At 53.8% G+C, this 23698-nt stretch overlaps 1 protein-coding gene across 3 annotated transcripts in view; it reads right to left on the bottom strand.

Moving 5' to 3' along the window:
* PRKCA (protein kinase C alpha) overlaps positions 1 to 23698 on the bottom strand; it is a 361713-nt gene that overhangs the window by 45525 nt on the left and 292490 nt on the right. For 2 of the 3 annotated variants that reach the window (XM_057535967.1, XM_057535968.1), the window contains exons 9-10: positions 1970 to 2107; positions 1017 to 1190 (exon numbers count right to left, since the gene is read on the bottom strand). In XM_057535967.1, coding sequence (XP_057391950.1) covers positions 1017 to 1190; positions 1970 to 2107 — 312 coding nt within the window. The remainder of the gene's footprint in view (positions 1 to 1016; positions 1191 to 1969; positions 2108 to 23698) is intronic. The other variant, XM_057535969.1, reaches the window with a different exon arrangement.

Genomic DNA, 23698 nt, shown 5'->3' with positions numbered 1-23698 from the left:
TTCTTTCTCCTCTTTGCATATTGCTAACTTCCCGCCTTGGCGCTACCCAGGAGCTGCTGCTGGGAGCAGGGGGCCGGCCGGCTGCCGGCAGTAGGCTGACCCGCGGTGGCCGGGGCCCGACCCTGCAGCCCCACTGTCCGCCCGAGGCTCCAGGGTGCTGCTCTGCTAGTAGCCACGACGGCTGCTGAGCACTGAGCCACGTCTGCAGGAGGACAGCCGCGGAGGAGTGCAGGGCCCGTCTTTGGGATGGCCTCACTGCGGTGCCACTACACGTTTATATTTCTTGTGGGTTACTCACAAGCACCACGCCAGGGCCCCATAATCGGCTGACTAGCGCTTTGGAAATTATTTTGTCCTCTCTTTAGTTAACCTATATGGCAGGGCTCAGCAAACGTTTTCTGTAAAGGGCCAGACAGTGAATATTTTAGGCTCTGTGTGTCTCTTGTAACTACTCAGCTCTGCCTTTGTAGCATGAAAGCGGTAGATGCTGGGTAAGTGAAGGGACAGGGCTGTGTCCCAAGAAGACTATTTATGGACCTTGAAATCAGAATTTCATCTAATGTTCGCACGTTACAAAACAGTACTTTGTTTAAACCTTTCTCAGAGCTCACAGGCCATACAAAGCAGGCCAGGCTGCCACCCACTGCCGTGCGCGTTCAAGAACACACTCTGTCACGACAGTGGGTCTCCTGATGCTCTGACAGCTGGACCGGGGGTCTTAACAAGCCAGGACTGTGAGTTACTGTTTTGTGTCTCCAAGTCTCAACATATTGCCTGGCGTGTGTTAAGGAAACCTTTGCTCTAGGCAGTCGCGGAACTAAACGGAATTAACGCTAAGTCTCTAAGTAGGGTACATCACACGGGGGGTGCCCCGAATCTACCAGTGGCACCCAGGCCGCTCGGCAGAGGAGGGTGGGGGGCTGAGAGGTCCCCACGTTTTGCCTCTTCCCAGGCGGAAGGCTGGCTCGGACTCCGAGGACCCCGTGTGGCTGGGGGCAGCCCGCGAGGGTCCGTACCACCGTCTGGAAGCAGGAGTGCAGCTGCGTCAGGAACGGGGGCTTGTCCATCAGGGCCAGCACCCGCTTCTCCACCATGGTGCACTCCACGTCGTCATCCTGGATCACCACGTCCTTCTTCAGGATCTTGATGGCGTACAGCTCCTCGGTCCCCTTCCTGTCTGCAAGCATCACCTGCGGGCAGACCGAGGGCGACCTCAACGCTCCAGGCCCACGGCCGGCACGGGGGCGGGGAGCCGGGTCGGGCGGCCGTTCAGGCCGTTCGTGCCCATTCGTCAGTATTAATAAAGCTCCACCTCATGTGCCGGGTTTGAAATACTGCGCATCGCCGCACATGGAATTCCTCAGGCTGCCCAGTGTCTAAGCTGCCAGGGTTTACGCTCCGTGTGGGCTGCTGCCACACGAGGGCGCCACTGCAGCCGCCGAAAGGGCTACTCAGCATTCTCTGCAGGAGTCTCGCATCAGGCACGTATTACAGAGGCATCCTCCGAGCAGAAACGGGACTGACCTTCGTACACTTCTCACAAGTCAGGAGCCCAGTCCAGAACAAAGGGGGCAGGATCAAACTCAGTTCCTGGATCTATCATGAGATGTGGGGCCAGAGAAGCAAACGTAGGCACACAGGCCGACCGCTGAAGAAACCCAGTTCAGCATCTGTTAATGATCACGTTTGCTTACTGCAAGTCAACATTTACTTTTTAGTTGTGAAAACTACTCAGCCAACATTCTGGAGCACCCACTCCGTCACGCACCCAGAAACGGAGACACACCGGGAGCCTTGTGTGGCTTTTTGGATACAGTTGTTTTTAAAGAAATGGAAGTGGGAAACCACTGAGAAACGTGTGCAGAGCACAGGGAATCTGAAGGGCTGCTCTGGAATCCTCGGGGAGAACAGGACTGACCCCAGCGTTCTCTGCCAAAGCCCGGCCCCGTCGTGGACCCGGTTCTCTTACCTTCCCGAAGCTGCCCTTGCCCAGCACCATGAGGAAGTTGAAGTCGGTGAGTTTCACTCTGTCGAGGTTGTTGGAAGGCTGTCTCCTGTCCTCAGAAGGACTAATGACTTTGTTGCCAGCAGGGCCGAGCTTGGCTTTCTAAACAACAAGCACACACGTGAAAACCGTCAGTCGTTCTCCCAGGGAAGAAAGTGATAGAAAACTCTGTGACGGAGCTGGATACCGTGTGGGAGATGGGATGGTGTGAGAAAAGGAACCAGGATGATGAAACACGTCTTCCTACCTCCATGGCTATACTCACCCTAAGGGCAACATTTTCAAAGGAGCAAAGAGTTGCCCGTACCTATCACAAGACGACTCTTTATGTCTTTTTTAAAAAAAATTAATTAATTTTAGGGGCAGTGTTGGGTCCTCGTTGCTGCACGTGGGCTTTCTCTACCTGCGGCAAGTGGGGGCTACTCTTCTTCGCGGTGCGCAGGCTTCTCATTGCAGTGGCTTCTCTTGTTGCAGAGCACAGGCTCTAGGTGCGCAGGCTTCAGTAGTTGCGGCTCGTGCGCTCAGGAGTTGTGGCTCGTGGGCTCTAGAGCGCAGGCTCAGTAGTTGTCTTGCACGGGCTTAGTTGCTCCGTGGCATTTGGGATCTTCCCGGTCCAGGGCTCGAACCCGTATCCCCTGCATTGGCATGCGGATTCTTAAACCACTGCGCCACCAGGGAAGCCTGACTCTTTTTATGTCTTTAACCGAGAATCAAGTCACAGGACTCTGGCAAGGGAGGGTTAATTCTCATCCAGGGATGGAAAGGTTAACTTCTTGCGGAAAATGGGGCTTTGTGACAGTTAATGTAATAAAAGAAATAAACTGTGTACTGATGCTTTCCTTATCTGCAGATTTTCCAATTTAAGATTAATCTGCAGAAACCCATGCAAAAAGGGAGAGTGTGTCCTCCGGAGAAAACCGCTTAAACGGCAGGCTGTGGGCATGATTTATTGCTACTTTAAAAGGCACAGTAAGAAGAACAGAGGGTTGGTTTTTTGTTTTCTTTTTTTTTTTTAGGTAAAGAGTTGGACTCATGAAGAATGGTGACATGTAAGAGCATCTGGTTTCCCACGAAGCCCACAGTGCTATCTGCCCCTGAAGAATCCTGGGTCGTGACCCGTGAGTTACCCAAAGGAGTTCTCACCCACTAGATTCATGCTGTGTAAAGACCACCCCTCGTTACTCTCACGGGGAGTTAGAGTCTCAGGTCAGAGGTGAAAGGTGCAGAGGAGGCAAGGCAAGGGGGTCACACGGGGACGTCTGGGTCGGTGGAGGAGCCCGTGGAGAACTGGCACAGGTGCGGGCTTCCCCACAGGCTGAAATCCTCCTGCCAGGGAGGGGCCGGTCGCCGGCCAGCAGCTGGAAAGGCAGCCCGGAGCCAAACGGCAAAGGCTCTTGCTCTGGCCCTGTTCTTAATGAGGGGGTCCAGCAGACCTGAGGAAGGGCAGCTTTGGCTCCCAAGAAGATGGCAGGAGGTGGAGAAGGCTCTCGAGAGCTTTCGTGTAGGACCAGAGCGGCCCCAGCCCTTGGGTGGAAACGCGGGATTACTTCTTTAGCAGCAGAGCAGGCTCTCGAGGACTCATCCACACTCCCCACGCGCGGAGCCCCTTCACCCACAGTTACTGAGTGAGCTGCTCGCAGCCGGCACTGCTGGGGAGGATCTGTGTCTGCAGAACGAGCCGTCCGCCACCTCCGGAGCCCCAGGCCCAGCCCCGCACTCGGCACGAGCTGTGCACTCAGCATTACGGTTGAAGGAAGAGAGAAATGAAGCCCGATTGTGTTCATCACATGCTGGGCTGTTAGGTGACGCTTTTCTCTGATCAAAATAAGCCATTTGTGGAGAGATCAAACCCTGGGGCTTGAGTGCCAGCTCCGATGAACTGAGTGAACCCATCTAAGTAGAGGCACTAAAACATGGGGGAAAGATGGCCCAACTCTTTTGCTTCAAGGCTGGAAGTATTTAAGGCAGTTGTACCAGGGCCCTAGTGACAGCGCACGTGCGAGGTGGCGGGAAAGACGTGTGAACCTGGGGACCGCTGGAAGCACGGATGCTCCGCAGAAGCAAAACCGGAAGGAGACCTCAGCGGGCCTCGCCGGGGACGAAGGGCGGGAGGGGTTTTCAGACACACCTGCGAGAAAGAGCCAGGACGCAACCACGGGGGTTACATTCACCCCCCTCAACGGCAGGACCAGCCCTGTCCTCCAAACATCGGCCCAAGAATGATTCCAACTTGATAAGCCTTCTGGTTTGTGCCTAAATTTAGATAGATAATCAGGAAGTTCAAGATGGGAGTACCGACTATGCCCCTCTATTCCGTTCTTCCGATGGATGCAAAGAAAAAAGGGATCAGAAAGAGGTACAGAGACTTCAATTTCATCGGGAACTTCATGATGATGTCTGAAAAGGCCCAAATGCAGTGGCCTCGTGCTTCGAGGTGCTGGAACGGCTGAGGGGCAGCAGGAACATGTCTGCTGCCGCCGAGCGCATCTGAGGCCCTGGGCAGGCACCCCCGGTGGCCCCGGTGGCCTTGCCCGACCGTCCCTGCTCCTCCCTCCTCTGACGCTTCAACTCCAGTGCAAGAGGGGACACGGGCTGAAGCAGCGAGGCCTCCAACCTGACACGGGGCTCACACGCCCGCATCCGCTGCCTGTACCAGGGCCGCGGCCTTGGTCTCATTCCAGGGACAGGACAGCCCGCAGTCAGGCGCTCGGGGACCTCTGAAGCCCGGATGCCGCTCTGAAATCAGCGTGTGGGGTCTGGGAGGGACGACTGGCCGCGAGCGACCCTGACGCCCAGACGGGCCATGAGCCCGCGGCCACGGTCGGCCCCCAGCGCGGGGAGGCCCCAGCCCCAGGCGGCCGGAGGAAGAAGCGGCCTGGGGCCCTCAGGCAGCCGCCCTGCCCCCGAGTGGAGTTCGCCCCACAGACCCCTCGGCCTCAGCCCGCCCCGCCCAGGCTGCGCCCCCCCCAGGCTGCGCCCCCCCCCACCCCAGGCCCTGCGGCCATCGCAGCTCTGAGCTTTCAAAGCGGCTCTCCGCACGGCAGAACATCCCACGAGCTCAGAATCTCATTATTCTGGGCGGGCCTGACCTGGGGCTGGAGGAGACCCCGGTGGGCCCCTTGGGCGCCGCGTCTCTGCAGGCGGCAGCGAGGCCTGGGGGCCGGAGGGCAGAGGACCCCAGGAGGGGCGTGGGCACTGCCCCGGCCCCCGCCTTCTCACCCTTCCCCCCAGGCTGTCTGCGTGCGGCTCCGCGCCGGCCTCTGCCCCCTCCCCAGGGTCCAGCTCACCTGTCACGTCGTCCTGCTCTTCTCCCCCATGGCGCCCTGGTCTCCTCCTAACAGCTCCCAGGGCAACTGGTGAGTGTTTTACTGCGTCTTTATGTGTTTAATGTCTCACTCGACAGCTAACCTGTCATGCCAAATCCGCCTTCAGATTCGTCCAGAATCCACCCTCTCCTCAGGGCCTCCTTCTCGACCTCTCTGGCCAATCCGGTCACCATCCCCCCCTCGCCACTCGCTGGTCTCCCCGCTTCCACCCTACCCCCCATCTGCTGCCTGCAGGGATCCTGTTCCAGGGGATCCTGTCCTGGTCCCCGACGTCCCGTCTGGCGGAGAGAAAGGCCGAGCCCTCCCAGTGGGTGAGGAGACCTGGCCGGGATACCTCGGACCTTAACCGCCACCCCTCTGGCCGTCTGTCCGGCCTCGGGTCTTTGGTTGTCCTTCCCACAGGGGCCTTGCTGTCTGGTTTGTCCCCAAATCCAGCTCAAGCGGCACCCCTGTGTCTTCCTGATGTCTCCATCTGGGGATCTCCAACCTGGGGCCGACACGGTCTGTGACCGGTCCACGTGCCCTGAGCCTCTGGCTCTGCGCCCCTGTGCTTGCCTGGACTGCCCCACAGCTGCTGTCACGGATGTCACGTCATGTCACGTTTCCCCAGCAGGGCTGAGCCCCGTGCCCCGTTGAAATTCTTGTTCTCAAAACCTTGTGGCACAGTCGGCTTTCGGGAGAACCTCAACACACACTTGTACCTTCTTCTTGGATTTGCTCATCTGTCTTCCTCACTAGACTGTGAGGCCCTGGAAGACAGGGACCATCTTACTCATCTCTGTATCTTCAGGCCCAGCCGTCGTGGGGCCCGTGAGTCTACACTCACTAAATATCTCATTCACTCACTCAGACACGTGAGTTCACGGGGAGCACTGAGACTGACAGAATCGGATGAGGCCAAACCGTGAGCTGTACAGTGAGCCTGCAGCTGGGGCTCGTGGGGGAGACGACAAACGTTAACACAGAAGGGCAGCGGCTACCAGGTGGCCGCTTCCGAGAGCTGCCCCTGACGCTGTGCGTCTGGACGTCCACACGTGGTCGCGGTTCCTTCCCTCGAGGCGTCCCTGGTCCAGCTGGGGCAGCCACAGGGAGGGGCCGCGAGGGCGTCCCCGCCTTCAGGGAGCATGACCACGTGGTGACCCTCCCCGGAGGCCACGCCAGCCCGCTCAGCCCGGCCAGCAGGCCCTTGCAAGAGCTTCTCTGCAGGGACATGCCTCCAGTGAGAGGACCCGCTGGGATCCTGGACTGAAGAACAGCAATGACCTTCTGAGCCCCACCGGCCTCCCAGCAGGACAGACAGACCTGCCCTTCCCGGCCTGCATACTGTTGACAGAACTCCGGTTGTCAGGAACGTAATTCAGACGCCACCAGGAGTGCAAGCAAAATCAATATATGTCCGGCGAGAGAGGGCCTCACGGCAGAGCTGTGGGCAAACCCATGAGGCATCAGAATAATCGTGCTGACATCTCTCGCTCACAGCAACGTAAACACGACCCGGCCCAGTCTGATGCCCTGCGGGGTCCGTGAGCAGCTGGGAATCCAAATCACGGAGACCAGAAAGCCGGCTGCCTCCTGAAGGCTGAGATTCAGAGGAGAGAGACCACCACCAGGGCTGCTGATGCTTCCTGCTGAGAAAGCTCAGATCTTGAGCGAAGCAAGCTGACGGAGGGCCGGGCTCTGAGCCACGCAGATGGCATGGAGCTGCAGTAAGGCGCCGTCCTCCACCCCCGCACGTGGGGCGCCTCGCAGCCCTGACGTCCTGTGTTAACTTCTCCAGCGAGCAGCAGCCAGAGTTCGCAGCCTGAGTCCCAGCTCAGCACACACAGCGTGTGGCCGGGGACAAGCCCCTGAGCCCCTCGGAGCCTCTGGTCCGTCCTCTGTAAGACGGCATGATCCTGCTGGCCTTCCTCTCGCCAGGCTCTTGGGAGGGGCGGATGCCAGGACGTCCGGCACGGTAACTGGTACCCAGCGAGGGCTCGCCGTGTGGCACCTCTCATTCTTCTTCCTAGTCACCCCCATTTTCCCAAGAGGGCCAAGGGGAGCCCCAGCACAGAGTCTCTGCTCAGCCCACGGTGGGTCCTCAGAACCCCCGGGTCCTCGTGCGTGACTTCAGAACATGGTAGCATGTATTCCACAAGTATCTGTGTGTCCGTCATGCCTCAGACACAGGGGTTAGGTGCTGAGGAAACCAGAGCAATAAGTAGCCTCTCCTCTGAAGAACTTGCAGTGCAAAGGTCCTGTGGTCCGTGGACCAGCCACATCTGCACCACCAGGCGGCTTGTCAGAAATGCAGCCTCTCCACCCCACCCCAGATCTACCAGATCAGAACACACTTTTTCAACAAGAGCCTCAAGTGATTCCTGTACACATTTAAAGCTTGAGATGTGCTGATCTAAGACAATCGAAATGTTTCTCCCCCAGATTCAATGATCCCAAGACTGTTTTCACCTCTAAAAACCTTCAGTTATCATATAAATCAAGGGCAGCTCTGGAAAGAGCCCCTGACTTGGATTCTAAAGAGCTTGCATCAAATCTTGGCCTTATCCATATTCGCTGTGTGAGCCTGGGCAGATTACACGGCCTCTCTGGGGCTTGGGGGGTGAGAAGACCTCTACATCCCTGGACGATGCTGCAGATGAAACGAGGAACCCTTTTCGAGAGCCACCACCGCAGCTCCGCACAGCACACCTTCACCTTGGTCTCCTTTCCTTTGCCCCGGGAGGGAGACACTGTCGGTGCCTACCCCAGGCTCCCGGCACACACCTGCTCCCTGACGGCGAGTCGAAGGCCTCTGTGAGCAGCTGCAGGCCGCCTGGGTCAGGGTTCTGCCTGCCTGGTGCATGGACCAGAAACCCTGTGCCCCGTGGGTATGTGTTGGGGCTGCAGACAGACTCCCCAGGGGCTCGGGACCTGTGAGGAGGTCGAGGCACGTCCCCGGGGGCTACCGTGCCCTCCTGGTGGACAGGGCAGGAAACGGGTCTCAGCTCCAACTGCTCAGCCCGATTTCTGGAGAATCCTATGCAGCCCCCGAAGAGGCTGGGCCAGGACTAGGTGCAGGAAAAGACCTTGACTTATTAAAACGGCATAGAAAGTTTTAAAAGAGGAAATAAAAATGGAAACTATGTATAGTGCTGCGGAATAGAATAGTGACCTTAAATGCTGAAGCTTTAGCGTGCCCCTTTTTTTTTTTCAATTAGACTGAAACACAGCATGGTTTACTGGCTATGATTAAACAACTGAGAACCCAGGATCCTCAGGCTCCTTGAAAGATGGCATGTCAGCGTGAGGCCCAGCCTGGCGTCATGGCGCTAACTGGATTACCGGGACTCGAGAACAGGCAGCACTGTTTCCCCATCGGAAAACTTACTAATCGCCAACATGTGTCTCATTTTACGCGACAGACATATTCTTGTAAAGTCATAACCGTTTGCCATCATTGAAGGGGTTCACAATGTAAAGGACTCCTAGTGTGGTGTTTCTGTAAATCACACAGAGTGAGTCGCAATACTGTAGAGGCTCCCAGTGGGTCCATCCTGCGACCACACAGCCTTTGGGGAACCCTCTGAAGTTTGCTTTCATGTTTAACTTCATTCTAGTCGTTCCTATTTGGTAAACGTGTTTTCGATAACACACATAGTATTTGCTAGCATAGTAGAAAATATGGCTTTGATGAATATATTTATCATAGATGTTTGCAAAGTGTAGAGAGAGGAACCTGACGATAGAAGGTTCTTCCTATTCTAAGATTCCGAAGGCAGACAGGCCAACAATGACCAGGTGTACGGGCAGAAGAATAATTGTAAATTTCTTCTACAGTTTTTTTTTCTGCTATAAAAATGTTCTGTGTCTGTATCTGTGCATATGAACACCCTTGGCAACGTAAGACCGATGGTGTTTGGCGCTGCTCCATCAACCAGGGCGTGGGTAACAGAAAGAGCCAGGCCGTGTATAACCACGGGCCCCGCACAGCGTCTTACCTCTAAGGTGACGTGTTCCCCTGCAACCAGAGCAACGTTAATTACCTATCACTTACGTGTGGAACCTAAAATACGACACAAATGAACTTAGCTACGAAACAGAAACAGACTCACAGACACAGAGAACAGACTGGTGGTCGCCGAGGGGAATGGGGTGGGGGAGGGAGGGACTGGGAGTTTGGGGTCAGCAGATGCAAACTAGTGTATATAGGATGGATAAACAACAAGGTCCTACTGTATAGCACAGGGAACTATATTCAATATCCTATGATAAACCACATGGAAAAGAATGTAAAAAAGAACATAGGTATGTAAAACTGAATCACTTTGCTGTACAGCAGTAATTAACATAACATTGTAAATCAACTATACCTTAATAAAATAATTTTTTTTTTTTTTTAAAAAGAGAAATCAAGTGGTTTCAGGAGAAGAAAACCACAAAGGAAAGCGTTTTCCATGACACTGTTAACGGAGTATGTCCTGTGTATTTCTCATAAGCCACAAGTCACATCTATTACCTCGACTCAGTAAGCGGGCAAATGGGCTAAGATGATGTTACTTAATGGGCATTATAGCCTCCCGGGTAGCACAGTCAGAGTAAATAAAACGCCTGCTGTTCTCTGGCTAAATAATTTTTCATCTTCTGGAACATGCCAGGCATGCTTGCTGCCCGAGGGTCTCTGCACTTTCTCCTTCTCTGCCCACACGGGCAGGGCATTCTCCCATCTCTGCTCAGGTGACGCTTTAACCTCAAGGCTTCAACACGGCACCCTGTCGTCCCTCAAGCTCTTCTCACTGCCTGTTTATATATTTCTCTTCCTCCCTTTGTCAGAAGGAGGGCGGGAACCGCCTCTGTTCTGTTCACTGATGTGTCTCAGGAGGGAGCCCAGGGCGGGGTGATCCTCAAATACTTCTAGACTGAATGCAAGGATTGGGGAAGGCAATTCCTTCTAATATAAAACTTTATAAAAGGCAGACCTATTGCTTTTAAATAATTTCTATAAGAATGCCGCTTCTTGTTATAAACGTAATATGTGTTCAGCTTAGAAAATTTAATAGGCATGGATAAGTTAAAAAAAAAAAATTTTAAATATCCGTTATTTTATCACGAGATAATCACTGTGAACATTTTGTGAGATACGCTTCTAATCCTCTCTCCTCGTGTTTTCTTATTTGACCTGCACACAGCTCTATTGTTTGTGACCTGTCTTTCCCCTGTGTATGATGTGACCTTTTTAAGCTACAGGCGCTCTTCTACCGCGTGGCTTTAGGGACTGTATGATGCCCCCCGCATTACCGTGTGGCTATCCTGCACTTGATCTAACTAGTCCCCTACTGTTGGACACCGAGCTTGTTTCCACTTTTCACTGTCATCAACGTGCAGATGAACAACTTTGTAATCCAAATCTCTGTGCACAACCCCGATCTCCCCAGGATAGGGTCCTGCTGTGGAACTGCCAGGTCAAGGGGTCCTGGTATTGCAAAGGCTGGTACACAAGGTCGGACATTCAAATCTGGCCAAGGAAAGTCAGAGAGAAAGGGGGGAAACCCAAAGCCTCAGGGCAGATTCATTCCTGAAGGCAGGATCTTGGTTTCTTTTAGGTCCCGTGTCTAATTCCGTGGCTGGAATCCCTAATAGCACTTCCTTTTCAGATTTGGCTTGGTCTATGTGCTTTATATCAGCCGCCAAGACAGAAGCACATCTTCACCTCCAGATAACATGGAGAGCAGTCTTGGGAGAGAAGTTAATTGGTTCAGAGAGTTTAACAGTGGTTCTTAGGTAAGCGAACCCCTCAAGTCACCCCACCTCCTCGTCACGGCAGTACAATCCAAACTGCAACTGCAACCTGTGTCCTCCTACACACCCGTATCGACACCTGCCCACTGGAGTTCTCTCCTGGATTTGGGAATCACGGGGAGACAGCAAATCACAGGTGTGTACCATTCAGCCGCGGGCAGGGGCCTCAGAACCAGAGCCCGGCAGCCACGGAAGGTCCTTGAAAAGGTCAGACCTGCCTATGGTCCAGTGGAAGATGCTCCTGCCCAGAAAGCCAACTCTGCTGCCTAGGGCCACGGAGCTGGGTCGTGACTGCACCGGGCGGGGGGAGAGAAGAATGCTACCCTCCTCTACATCAGTCCTTGAAACAGGGCCCTGGGTCATCCCGCAGAGGGTCATCCCCCGGTGCTAAGGCTGAGGGAGCTGTTAGTATTTGAAAGGAAGTTGGAAATAAGCTCATCAAGGCCAACCGTGTTACAGATGAGGAGGCTGAGGCCCAGGGGGCCTGGTGGACGTGTCTAAATCAATTTTTCTCCCTGGCTTCTGAGTCCAGAACTCTGGTCTTTGAATTCAGTGCTCAATCCTCCTATATCTAGGATAGGCAAACGTTTTCCACAAAGGGACAGAGAGTAAGTATTTTCTTTGCAAGCCAAATACTGTTTCCATCGCAGCTACTCAGCTCTGCCGTTGCAGTGTGAGAGCTACGTGAATGAACGGGTGAATGAGTGTGGCTGTGCTCCAATAAAACCTTATTTACAGAAACAGGCAGCAGCCAGAATCTGGCCTGTGGGCCGTAGTCTGCCTACTCTTGCCCTCAATCTCGCAGGTTCCCAAATCGCTCATCCTCATTTGCAGTTAGATTTAAACACAACGTCTCTCTCCTTGCTAAGCCAGCAGAACGGCAACAATTAAGAACCTCAAATGCACTTGAATCACATTACTACTCAGCCTCTTCCACGACCAGCACAGGAAAAAGCTGCTCTGCAGCCAAACAGCGTAGTGAGTGGAGTTACTTGTTCGGCAGAGCAAAAATTTCTGGGGAAACCACATTAAGTCATTTTCTGAATGAGAAGTATTTTAACGGACACATCCACTGAGGCTGTAGCTGCTGCCGGATGCGCAGGCAGCCGGCAGGCCTCTGTTGTCACGGCAACCGAGCCACACTCTCGGGAGACACGCCGGACCGGTGACACAGCAGCACTTTGCCCAGCAAAACCGGTGACACAGCAGCACTCTGCCCACCGCGGAAAATACAAAGCGTCTGGTTCATCTGGAACCGAGTGTTACACACCTCTCTCTAGTGTCCGGCTGTGTTGTTTCTCTGCGGGCAACCTAGATTCCCCCCCGTCTCCCAGATTTGTCCGTCGATTGCCGACACACACCTCAGGCAGGCTCATCCACGACCATCAGGTTGTGATAGCACGACCGGTCTCACCTGCTACAAAGGTCCTGGAAAGGCTGCCGACCTTAGTTCTCCCCGGTGGCTGAGGATCCAGACTTACGTGAGGAGCTGGAACCAAAGACTTTATCCTTTCTAAGTTGTTCCGTCTGGAAAAAGACCGTCTTTCTCTGACCAGGGAGCTGAGGGCACACACCCGTCTAATGCCAAACTTAGAGGAAACCCTAACGGGAGTGCTCACAGCCACAACATATTACTGGTAGAGGATCTGGGGCACTTAGTAATTTTGTGAAACCTGTATCCTTCTCCTGCTAAAAACGCCCCCCCTCTGGGATCAACACGGCGCTGGCTTTGTAAGTCGGCTGGGGCAGGGTCAGAGCCGGATGAACTCATGATGCCATCCAAGTAAATGATTTTCCAGACTGCCGGCAACATTGCTTAGAAGTGGGGGAGCGTTCTCTGTGCTAAGAAAGCAGAGTAGACATGAAGCGGGCTGGACTCGGCAAGAGGGGGCTGCAGGAACTACTGGGGCCTCGAGGAACCCCGGGCCCCCTCCCCTTTGCAGGACCATGACTATTCCCTAAAATCAAGGAACAGCTGGGAGCCCCAAGAGGGAACCTCATCTTCACGCCCATCAAAAAATAAAGAGGTGCAGTAAAGCTCACTGCTATCTTCTGGGTGCAGGTTTTTGTGGACTCTTTTATTTGCAAATCTTTACTGCCCTCTTGTGGTATTTATTTTCTGGACCGATTGCATTTTGACTGGACCCTTAGCAGAAATACGCCCAAGTTGACTAGTCTGGCCCACAGAGGTAAAGTTCCCTTAAATGCTGCAAAATGGCACAAATAAGCTGCAAATTCTACCTTCCCAGCTCTACCTTTACAGAGGATGACTCAGACCTCTCATGTGAGAACAAGGCCTTTGCGCGATGCCTATGGAAATGTGTGCTGATGCCCGAGTACGTTTCAGAATCGCCACGTGCATGATTTCTAGAAAACAACAAAAACCAACCACTTTTAGACGTCTCTGTGTCCTGAATCTCTTGCCAAACCTCTGACTGGGCCCAGACTCTGCAAACCACAGATGCAAAACGTGGTGACAGGGAGGCTGTGAGGGTCGAGGGGGGTGGCGGGTGTGTTCCCCCGAGACCCGCTGTGTCTATCTTACAGGCAGAAGCACAGAATAACCTGGGAAATAGAGAAATGAGGAGAGTCACAGGAGGGCAGAATTCAGTGAAATGGCCACCCCTGGGGAAATTCAACTGGCGTTAAGCAATCACAGAATGTCAGCTCCAGAGAAACAAACAACAACAAAAACCCAAACCATAACTGGCAATAAAGCCCAGATCCCTGGGGAGAGTTCCAGACATTTCGTCGCTGTTCAGCTGCTGCAGGCAAGGTGGGAAGGACCGGGCACCTAGCAAAAGAGGTTGGAAACTTGATCCCCATGGAGGTAAAGAAAAAAAAGAATATGATCCTTTCCCTAAAACGCTGAATACGTTTGCTCAATTATTCAACTTAAATTTTTTCTAAGACGCCTCTAATTGACAGCAGCAAGCATTTTGAAAGCGGGACCGACTGCAATTAAATTTAGCACAGCATTTCCATAATCGTTGATTTCATCCTAGCTTCGCTGAGCATTTTAAACTGCACCAGTCTTTGAAAAGGAGGGACCTAATTATAGCTCAATGGGACACCTGCTTCCAAGAGGGGCGGCAGCTGCGCTGTTCTGGGCTGTCCCCTCACGCCACCGCCCCACGTGGTAATCGGCTGACAGGGGACCTGGGGGGCGACCCTGATGGGAAGGACCAGCTCCGGCTCTGCTGACCTCTCCGGGGCCTCGGTTCCTTCATCTGTAGAACGGACTCCAATTCCCCACCTCCTCCTGTGTGGGGACCCCCGCCCCGCTTACTCAGGAGCTGCTGTACCAGGAGGAGGATTCCACCCCGAGGCCGTGGCACAGAGGACGCGAGGGGACAAGGAGGAGCCTCCCCAGGGACTGGGACCTCCCAGCCACCCTCAGGAGACATGGCCGGCAGCCCAGGGCGTCTGCTCTGAGGGTCTCGCTTCCAGGCCCGGAGGAGGCCCTTGAGGACGAGCTTCGGGGGAGAGGGTGTCTCTGCCCCGGAAGCGGACGGGAGTCTTGTGTCAACAGGCCGGGGGAGAGCCAGTAAATGTGAGTTCAGTTACTGTGACGCCAGGGGTCCCCACAGGCTGCCGGGACCCGGGGAAATGTGGCTCGAAAAAGGACCAGGCCCGGTGAGGACCGAGATCGCGGCTGGGTCCCCCCCCTACACCCGCCCCTCTCCGGGGCCGCCGCACGCTTCTCTCCAGACGTCCACCGAGGGCACTGGTCCCGGATGCCAGCCGTGGACTGACTACCGACAGGGCTACTTTCAGAAAAAGCCACGAGGAAAAGATTGGCTCACGAGCCAGCGAGGGCGCTGCCATGAAAAGAGATGTGAACGAGGGACGGGACCCCACTGCCACCGCCGGGTCAGGGTGACCTCCCCACATCCAGGCGATATTTCCCTTCTCAGGTAGAGTCATCTGGGTTTCTTGTCCTAAGACCCCATAACAAAAGGTGCAGGAAACAAAACACACACCCAGCGCAAAGCGAGCTGGCAAAGAGGCTTTGCGGCCGGCACCTCCTGCCCCTGTTTTCAGGTGACCTCCGGGCAGGAGGGTCTCCCTGCTCAGCTGCAGGTGGGGGCCGACACTGCTCCCCCGGGCAGGGCTCCGTGTGCCGGATGCACCTGGGGCCCCGACTCGGGCCCACGAGCCGCTGAGAAAGCCCAACAAAGGACGGTTCCTTTAACTCGGTGACAGCTTCTCAGGGAACAGCGATGCACAGGGGCACGTCCACTGGGGCTGGAGCCCTGAGCCCTGAGCCCTGAGCCTTGAGCCCTGAGCCCGGGGCCCTGAGCCCTGAGCCCTGGAGCCCTGAGCCCTGAGCCCGGAGCCCTGAGCCCGGAGCCCTGAGCCCTGAGCCCTGGAGCCCGGAGCCCGGAGCCCGGAGCCCGGAGCCCTGAGCCCGGAGCCCGGAGCCCGGAGCCCGGAGCCCTGAGCCCGGAGCCCGGAGCCCTGAGCCCTGGAGCCCGGAGCCCTGAGCCCGGAGCCCTGAGCCCGGAGCCCTGAGCCCTGGAGCCCGGAGCCCTGAGCCCTGAGCCCGGAGCCCGGAGCCCGGAGCCCGGAGCCCTGAGCCCGGAGCCCTGAGCCCGGAGCCCTGGAGCCCGGAGCCCTGGAGCCCGGAGCCCGGAGCCCTGGAGCCCGGAGCCCTGAGCCCGGAGCCCTGAGCCCGGAGCCCCGGAGCCCGGAGCCCCGGAGCCCGGAGCCCTGGAGCCCTGGAGCCCGGAGCCCTGAGCCCGGAGCCCTGGAGCCCTGGAGCCCGGAGCCCGGGGCGGGACGCAGGGAGGATGCCGAGAACGACGGCGGCGGCAGGCACATCTCGGTGCGCCTCGTTCTGAGCACTTGTTACACTTACCCGTCTAAGCCTCTGCCCGACCCTAGGAGGTGGTACTTGAATCGTCCCCATTTTAGACCTGGACACACTGAGGGGAGTAGGATGGCCGCGTGGCTTGGGCTGGCGGGGCTGGGTTTGAACCCGGGCAGCCTGGCGCTTCGGAAGGTCGGGTGAGAGCAGTGCCACCGGCCGGCGGGGGAGCACAGTCCTTCTGGAGGGGACGGCCCTCCCCGGAGCTGGAGGGGCCACGGTCACCGGCCAGGAGGGGCCCAGGGAGGTGAAGCCCTCACTCTAGTCCTTTCTTCTCCTTTCTCTCTATTTCCCTTTCCAGCCACATCTGAGTTTCGCACCAGCTTCTCCTGTCCGTTGGGAAACGCAGCCCCATAATCTGTGTATTATTTCTCCGTGGAATAACGAAGTTTCCAGTATAGTAACAGAGACAGAACCACATTGTTCAGGCACGTCACAGCACTCAGAAGGCCTCTGGGTCACGATTAGGATCCGAGGACCAAGTGTGAGTCCAGCTCGTCAGAGGAGGGAGAGGGGCCCTCATTTGAAATGACGGGTGTCAGACGGCGGGCGATCTGTCTGTCTGTCTGGGAGCAGGAGCTGACTCCGCCCCCGGGATGATCCAGGGGTGTCTGCCAAATCTGAGGACACCCGGTGTTTTCACTCGGGGGGCGTGACACCGCCCAGGGGCTCAGCATATTCAGGAGTGGCCGACTTCTGGAGATGTTCCTCGGAAGCGGACACACCACGTCGTGTGACAAGGTTTTAAAACACACACAACAGGAGGGCAGCGACATGACAGCTACCACACTCTGCAAAGACTTGTGAAACCTCAAAGAATATTGTTTTCCTCCCCATTTCCAGTCACCTGGGTCACTAATCTCTTGCGGCCCCTTCAGGAGACATGCCTGTAGTGTCAGGTACAAGTTCTGGAGATGAGAAACTTCAAAAACATGATTTATCAGATGTTTTCTTTAGTACAGTGTTTTTGAAAGACTATTAATGTTGATTCTAGCTTCGGGTAGGGATGGGATTTCTCCTTGCAAATTTCGTGCCCAAGTGTTCAAGCGTTTAAATTTTCCACTCGCTTCCAATATGAATATGCTGTAACAATCTCAGGCTAATTTAAATTATTAACAAAAGCAATACACTGAGAACACAGCTGGTATGTGGCCCTAACCAGCTCCCCAAAAGGCAGCGGTGTTGTCAGAAATGACAATAGAGCAGATTTTTAAAATAATTTACATGCAAGTTGCAAAATTCCATTGGATCCTTTGGGGACAGAATGGTTGATTAGGTTACAACAATTAAATGAGTTGGGAAGGAATGAGAAAAAAATGAAATAGAGGTAGGAGTATGAAGCCAGGCATGCAGAACATCAGAACAATTTGATGATTTCAGCCCATGACATGTTTACACTGATCTTGCAGATCAGCACACACACGTAGTGCAAGTACGTCGCACTGACTGCATGCTAATGTAGGTGTATGCCTAGATCAGAGTGGAAATGGGTCTTGATATGTGATTAGAAATATGTATTACCAGAAAGAAAGGAAAATGTGTTGTCAGTTTACAGATGCACTCTTTCCGTTCATGTGCTGCTTTCCAAATTGGCTTGAACTCCTCATGAATCACTCACAGGAGATTTCACTATTTCCCTGGCAAAACTTTAAAGGCACCTAATCTGAAGATGGGGGAGGACTGGAGTATCCTCTGGGTGGTCGACACACAAGCGTTCTCCTTGCTGGGGCGCCGTGGCCGTTTCGACAGGACACAGTGGGCACGAGTTTCTAGCTTTCAGGACACACAGTGCATCCTTCAGAGTGGGGAGCATGGCTGGGGGTTCAGGTGGGGGGGCACAGAAAGCGGGCAAACGTTTTCGTGGGAGGGAAGGCGGGAGAGGACAGGGTGACGGAAGCACTGCCTCTAAGAGGTGGATGTGACACCCAGGGAAAGGCAGGAGAGGGAGAAAGACCGCGGGGTCAGCAGGGCAAGTGCTGGCTACACAGGAGGACGGCAAAGTGAGTACCGCGTACCGCAGGCCCCACCGACGACGCAGACAAAGAGCAGGGGGGAGACGGCGGGAAGGCAGGTGCATAGCGCTCGGCGCTTGCGGCTGCAGGTCTGCCGTGGCCCTTGCAGGGCCGGGAACTAACCCTTCCCCAGTGAACCGTGTCAAACACAGGGGCCATGACCCTTCTCTCCTCTTCCTCGTGGCGTCTGTGCGGCCAGACGTGGCATCATGGCAACAGCTCCACAATGTTCACGTGTTTCCTTTGCTTTCGGCCAATCCGCGGGATGGGGTGATGGGACACAGGGGTGCTGGTTAGTCGAGTGTTTGCGGTGCTAACAGCCAGTTACCAGGTCGCTTTATACACAGATCGCTGTTACTCCATCAACGAGAATAAAACCAAACCCACTTGCCACTAAAACTATGTGTAACAACATGTACTTTTTCTTGGTGATTCAGAAGGCCCAAGTTTACTGGCAAAACATAAAAGCGTTGAGCAACTCGTTAGCCAAGTTCTGGTTGACCAAATGCCAGGTATCCACCAGGTTTGACTCTTCAGGCGGACATCCGTTCACCTTTCAACTTCTAAAATAACCCATCATTACTGGAAAACTTTACTTTTCTCAAGTACTAATGTGAGAAAAGCAAGCTGAGACCATCTTAACAGAGAATTCTACACAAGCAGTCATGGGATTCATTCTCCAAGTTCATACAGTGTGTGGGTCAGCTGCTGGGAGAAAATGTGAGGGAGGCTGATTTTCTGAACCCAAATTCCGCAGCCTGAAAGGGTCACGACAGCCCTGATCCTGAGCAGAGAGGAGACTAGAGACAAGTGGATGATATTTTGTGCTCGGAAGGCTTTGCCCACAAAGACAGGACACTGGGCAGCTTGTGAATTTCACACCTGTTTTCGACAGGTCTGGATCAATGATCTTCTATTACATCTTATAATTATGGCCCTTTAAATCTGTAATCACGAATCTATTTATAATTATTCTCAAAATAGGGCATTTTATTCCAATCCCCAAAGCTCTATTTTAGGCTAGAGATCTTAATCCACATCAAGATGAAAAGGAACTAACAAGAGAAACAAAACATTCTCACTGGAATCCTGGTGTTGGAAAGAGCTGCGGATGAAGTTTAAGCTTGCCTTTCTCTCCTGTAGCTTCTGATAGAGTTGCCCAATCTCTGCCTGAATACCTCGAGGTAGCGAGGTCTCCAGATTGGCTGAGATGCCTGGGGACGTCCGTGACACAGCTTTAGGGGGTCACACCTCCAACTTCCATCTGTGACAGCAGACAAAAATCCCCCAGCAGGGACACTTCTGTGCAAGTGCCGTGCAGCCTGCAGCCTTCCAGCTGCCACCGGGCAGTTATTCTCAGACTTAAATGGACCCAGAAAGAACTCTAAGCTGTTTCAAGCTTGGCTATAACAAACCAACCCAAATCTCCTTTAAAAGAAAAATAAAAGGAAAGGCTTATGCAGTGAATCAGCCAGAGAGTCTGCAGGAGCCCCGAGGGAGCCTTCCTGGACCGCACGCCTGGATGTCAGGGTGGGCGGGGAGGAAGCAAAGTGTCCCTGCTCAAAGTGGACAAGGTCAGTGTCGGCTGCAATTAGCCTAAATGTTAACCACCTGGGGCTTCCCTGGTGGTGCAGTGGTTGAGAGTCTGCCTGCTGATGCGGGGGACATGGGTTCGGGCCCTGGTCTGGGAAGATCCCACATGCCAAGGAGCAACTGGGCCCGTGAGCCACAACTACTGAGCCTGCGCGTCTGGAGCCTGTGCTCCGCAACAAGAGAGGCCGCGATGGTGAGAGGCCCGCGCACCGCGATGAAGAGTGGCCCCCGCTCGCCGCAACTGGAGAAAGCCCTCACACAGAAACGAAGACCCAACACAGCCAAAAATAAATTAAAAAAATAAAAATAAATTCAACGTTAACCACCTGGTTTTCAATGAGGCGCTGAAGACACAGCAGTGCTGAATTCGCTCAGCTCCTGAGCGAGGACGCTCCGTGACCCCACCCGTCTGTCGGTTTCACGCCTGGGAAGAGGAGCAACCAAGGCCAAGGTCGTGAAAGGCAAGGCGACCGCATCCACGGAAACAAAACCATCAGCAAAACCAAAACAAAACTCCTGAGAGCACCCCGGCCACGGGCTCCTGGGCCTCATTTTGGGAGCCGCCGTGGTGAGCCCTCTGAAGCCTCCGTGTCCCCGGGCCTCGTTCCTGCCACGTGACACCAAGCCAGTCACCATCTTTTCAGTGGCGAGGCTGCATCAGCGTCTCGAGAGCCGGACAAAGAACTGACCTGTGGCCTGAGTCGTCTAGGTCAGCTGCCAGGCGTGGGCTAAGCAGAGAGGGTCAGGACTGTTACCCCCAGAGTGGAGACACGGTAGAAGCTTTCACATCCCGTTACAACTCAGCAACGTCCTAGCAACAAGGTTCACGTCTTAGCTCTCTATCGCCGAGGAGAGGCAGGATTCACCAGCGGGAAATGCCCAGAATTACCCATTTCTGGAGCCTACCAGCGGGGTGGGAAAGGAGCTGGTCCATCTCCAAGGGTGACCATGTTCATCGCACATGTGGCTTCGCCCCAGTGCTCCAGGGACTTGGGGTGTGAGCAGAGGGAGACGGTGGGCTGCAGCGCGGCCGAGGCCCCGGGCGGCTTCCCTCCTCTTCCCAGACACACACCTGAGCTCAGACGCCCTCCCTGCGATGTCGACAAAAGCCAGGGAAAGGTGGATTCCTCGCGGGCCTGACGTTTAGATTTCAAAGCATTCAGAGCAGGACCCAAGGTTCTTACTCTGGACACCTGAAGGTGACACATCTCACAGGTGTGTCCAGCAAGGGAACGGCCTTTAGTTTGCACAAGGAAACGTCGGGCCAGTTTAAAAGGCTGGAGGATTATATAAGGGCTGGGGTAGGATGTGATGAGCCGGAGACAGGGAAGTGGAGGAGGGAGGGTCTTTCCAAGGGAACATAGCAGGTTCTGAGATGCGTGAAAGAACACGGCGTACACCTGGGGGAGGGTGTCATGGGTGCGGGGGGAACAGGACCAGGACAGGGGAGAGAAGCCTTACGCTAGACGGGAGCTGGGTCCTGCTACTCACGAGCTCAACTAAATTCCTCTGTGCTTTGGTTTTCCCATCAACAAAGATGATTTTAACACCCCTCCCAGTTCTGATATTCCGTTATTCCATCTTTCCAGGAGCCAGTAAACTTTTTCTGGAGAAGGACCAGACAACATGTATTTTAGGCTTCGTGGGTCTTAGTCTCTGTCACATGACTCAGCTCTGCTGTCGTAGCCTGAAAGCAGCTACAGCCAGCAAGGGAATGAACGGACGTGGCTGTGTCGCTAACAGTCTGTGGACCCTGAAATTTTAATTTCACCTAGTTTTCAAGTATCACAAATATTACTCTTCTCTGAGTTTTCCCCCACCATTTTTTTTTTTTTTTGGAAATTCACGTTCTTATTGATTGATTGATTGATTGATTGCTGTGTTGGGTCTTCGTTTCTGTGCGAGGGCTTTCTCTAGTTGTGGCAAGAGGGGACCACTCTTCATCGCGTTGCGTGGGCCTCTCACTATCGCGGCCTCTCTTGTTGCGGAGCACAGGCTCCAGACGCGCAGGCTCAGTAATTGTGGCTCACGGGCCCAGTTGCTCTGTGGCATGTGGGATCTTCCCAGACCAGGGCTTGAACCCGTGTCCCCTGCATTGGCAGGCAGATTCTCAACCACTGCGCCACCAGGGAAGCCCCTCCCCCACCATTTAAAAGTGGACAGGTTAGATACACAGAAAGGTCATACATATACTTATATATATGCATATATAACTGAATCACTTCGCTGTATAGCAGAAATTAACACATTGAAAATCAACTGTACTTCCATAAAATTGAAAAATAAAATAAAATGAGATATTAAAAACAAGAAGCGGACACGTGGTTGGCTGTGACCCTGTGCTGCTTGCTATGGATACTGGGGTGCTGGAGTCTGCCCTCACCGCAAACACCCTGGAATCTGAACGTGTTTACTTGTTAGTCAACAGGTCACGTCTTCTCCACCGGTGTGTCTCAAGCTGTGACGGGCACACGAATCACCTGGGGACGTGGTTAAAATGCAGGTTCTGACCCAGTACAAGTCCAGGACGGGGTCTGAGATTCTGCGGCTCTGAACCCGGACAGCCTGACCCAGAGCTGTGCTCTTCACCCCCAGCAGCCGCCTAGATCCCGCACGTGGACGTGTTTAACATTAAAGCCCCCACATGCTGCTGGTCCACGGAGCAGACGTGGAGCTGCCAGCGTCCAGAGCGCCAGGGTGTCACCTCTCCCTTCAGAGACCCTGGGATCACGTCTCTAGGGATCCACAATCCTAATTCCCTGTAGGCTATGCTCCTTGGGAAAGACAGCAAACACCGGCCAGTGTGCTGTTATCCTTATTCCAGCTTTTCTCTTCTAGGGGCCTTGCACTCCTCAGGTGCTCGAGACTGCATGATAAAGACATGCATCATGTCTACGTCATGTCGACGGACACTGGCTCTCTCTTCCCTCCTTCCCTTCCCTGTCAACAGGGGGAAGCATCCTGGTACCCGCGAATCCCCTGTGGGGACCAGGGCCTGGGGACACGTGATAACTGCTGCTAACACTTCCTAGTACTAGGTTTGCCCTGTTTCTTCAACCAGCAACACAAGGCCACAAGGCCACCTCCACGGTTACAAACACAAAGCTTTTCTGTCATTTCAGGAATTCATGAGGATGGAACAGATGACCGGGGTGTACTGTCTTCTTTTGGTATCCCAACAAAATCACTTCCATAAGATAAATTATACTGAAAACAGGTTGCCATGCTGCAATATAAATGCATTCACCCTCCCCCACAGACTAATAAAAATTCTGTGCAGTTGCTTTCAGAGGCTTCCTTGGAGTTTGCTCTGCTGAGGGGCAGGGCTAACCCCATTACAATGATCTAACGGAGGGGTGAAAACGGTTTCCAACGCTAAGCCTTGTCCCATTTTAGTTTAAGATTTTACTCCTAAGACAGAACCGAAGCTCAAAGATTAAAATAAAATCTCTTTTACCTGATGTACATTTTATAGATTTTTTTCCCCTCTTAACATCACACAGCTCAGAAAGTAATTATGTAAGCCATTTAGGTGGGAAAAAAGCAGAATCCGTATCAGGGCACTTAGATTTTCTGTTCTGTGTCCAAAAGGTCATCTGAAAGTACTCAGGTTTCCATAGTAACAGTGGCAGGCCAGATCAAATCAACAAACAGCTACAATTTATCTGAGGGTCTCCAATGAACTATTTTTTTCCCATCCGAAGAATATCCTGAATTAGCTAAAGTCTTCAAAGACAATGGAGGCTTTTGGAAAATCCAGTTTCAACAACAGTAAACAGAAGAATTCTTGCTTGCTCTTTCCACATATAACCTAGCAACTGAGTCTCATGTTTGGTGATTTAAATACCTTAACTCTAATCGTAATCGGAGCACGTGTTGTTAATCAGTAACAAGGATAATCTCAAAACGTTTCCCCAGAATAAATAAGAACAGATATATATGTGATCTTGAGGCATCTGCAGAGTTTCCAGGGTGATCCTGGTTTCTGGAGCTCTAGCACAGATCCTGCGAAGCAGTTCATTCTCGTGCACCATGGGGATCAAGTTTATCTTGGCTTCTTTTTGGGTTTAGACCAAATGGTCACAAATACAAAAAGCTGTGAAGACACAACCTCATA

This window comes from Balaenoptera acutorostrata, chromosome 20, assembly GCF_949987535.1.
Source record: "Balaenoptera acutorostrata chromosome 20, mBalAcu1.1, whole genome shotgun sequence".
NCBI classification, from domain to species: Eukaryota; Metazoa; Chordata; class Mammalia; order Artiodactyla; family Balaenopteridae; genus Balaenoptera; species Balaenoptera acutorostrata.
The sequence above is the reverse complement of the archived record's forward strand: the minus strand, read 5'-3'. Positions and strand labels throughout refer to the sequence as shown.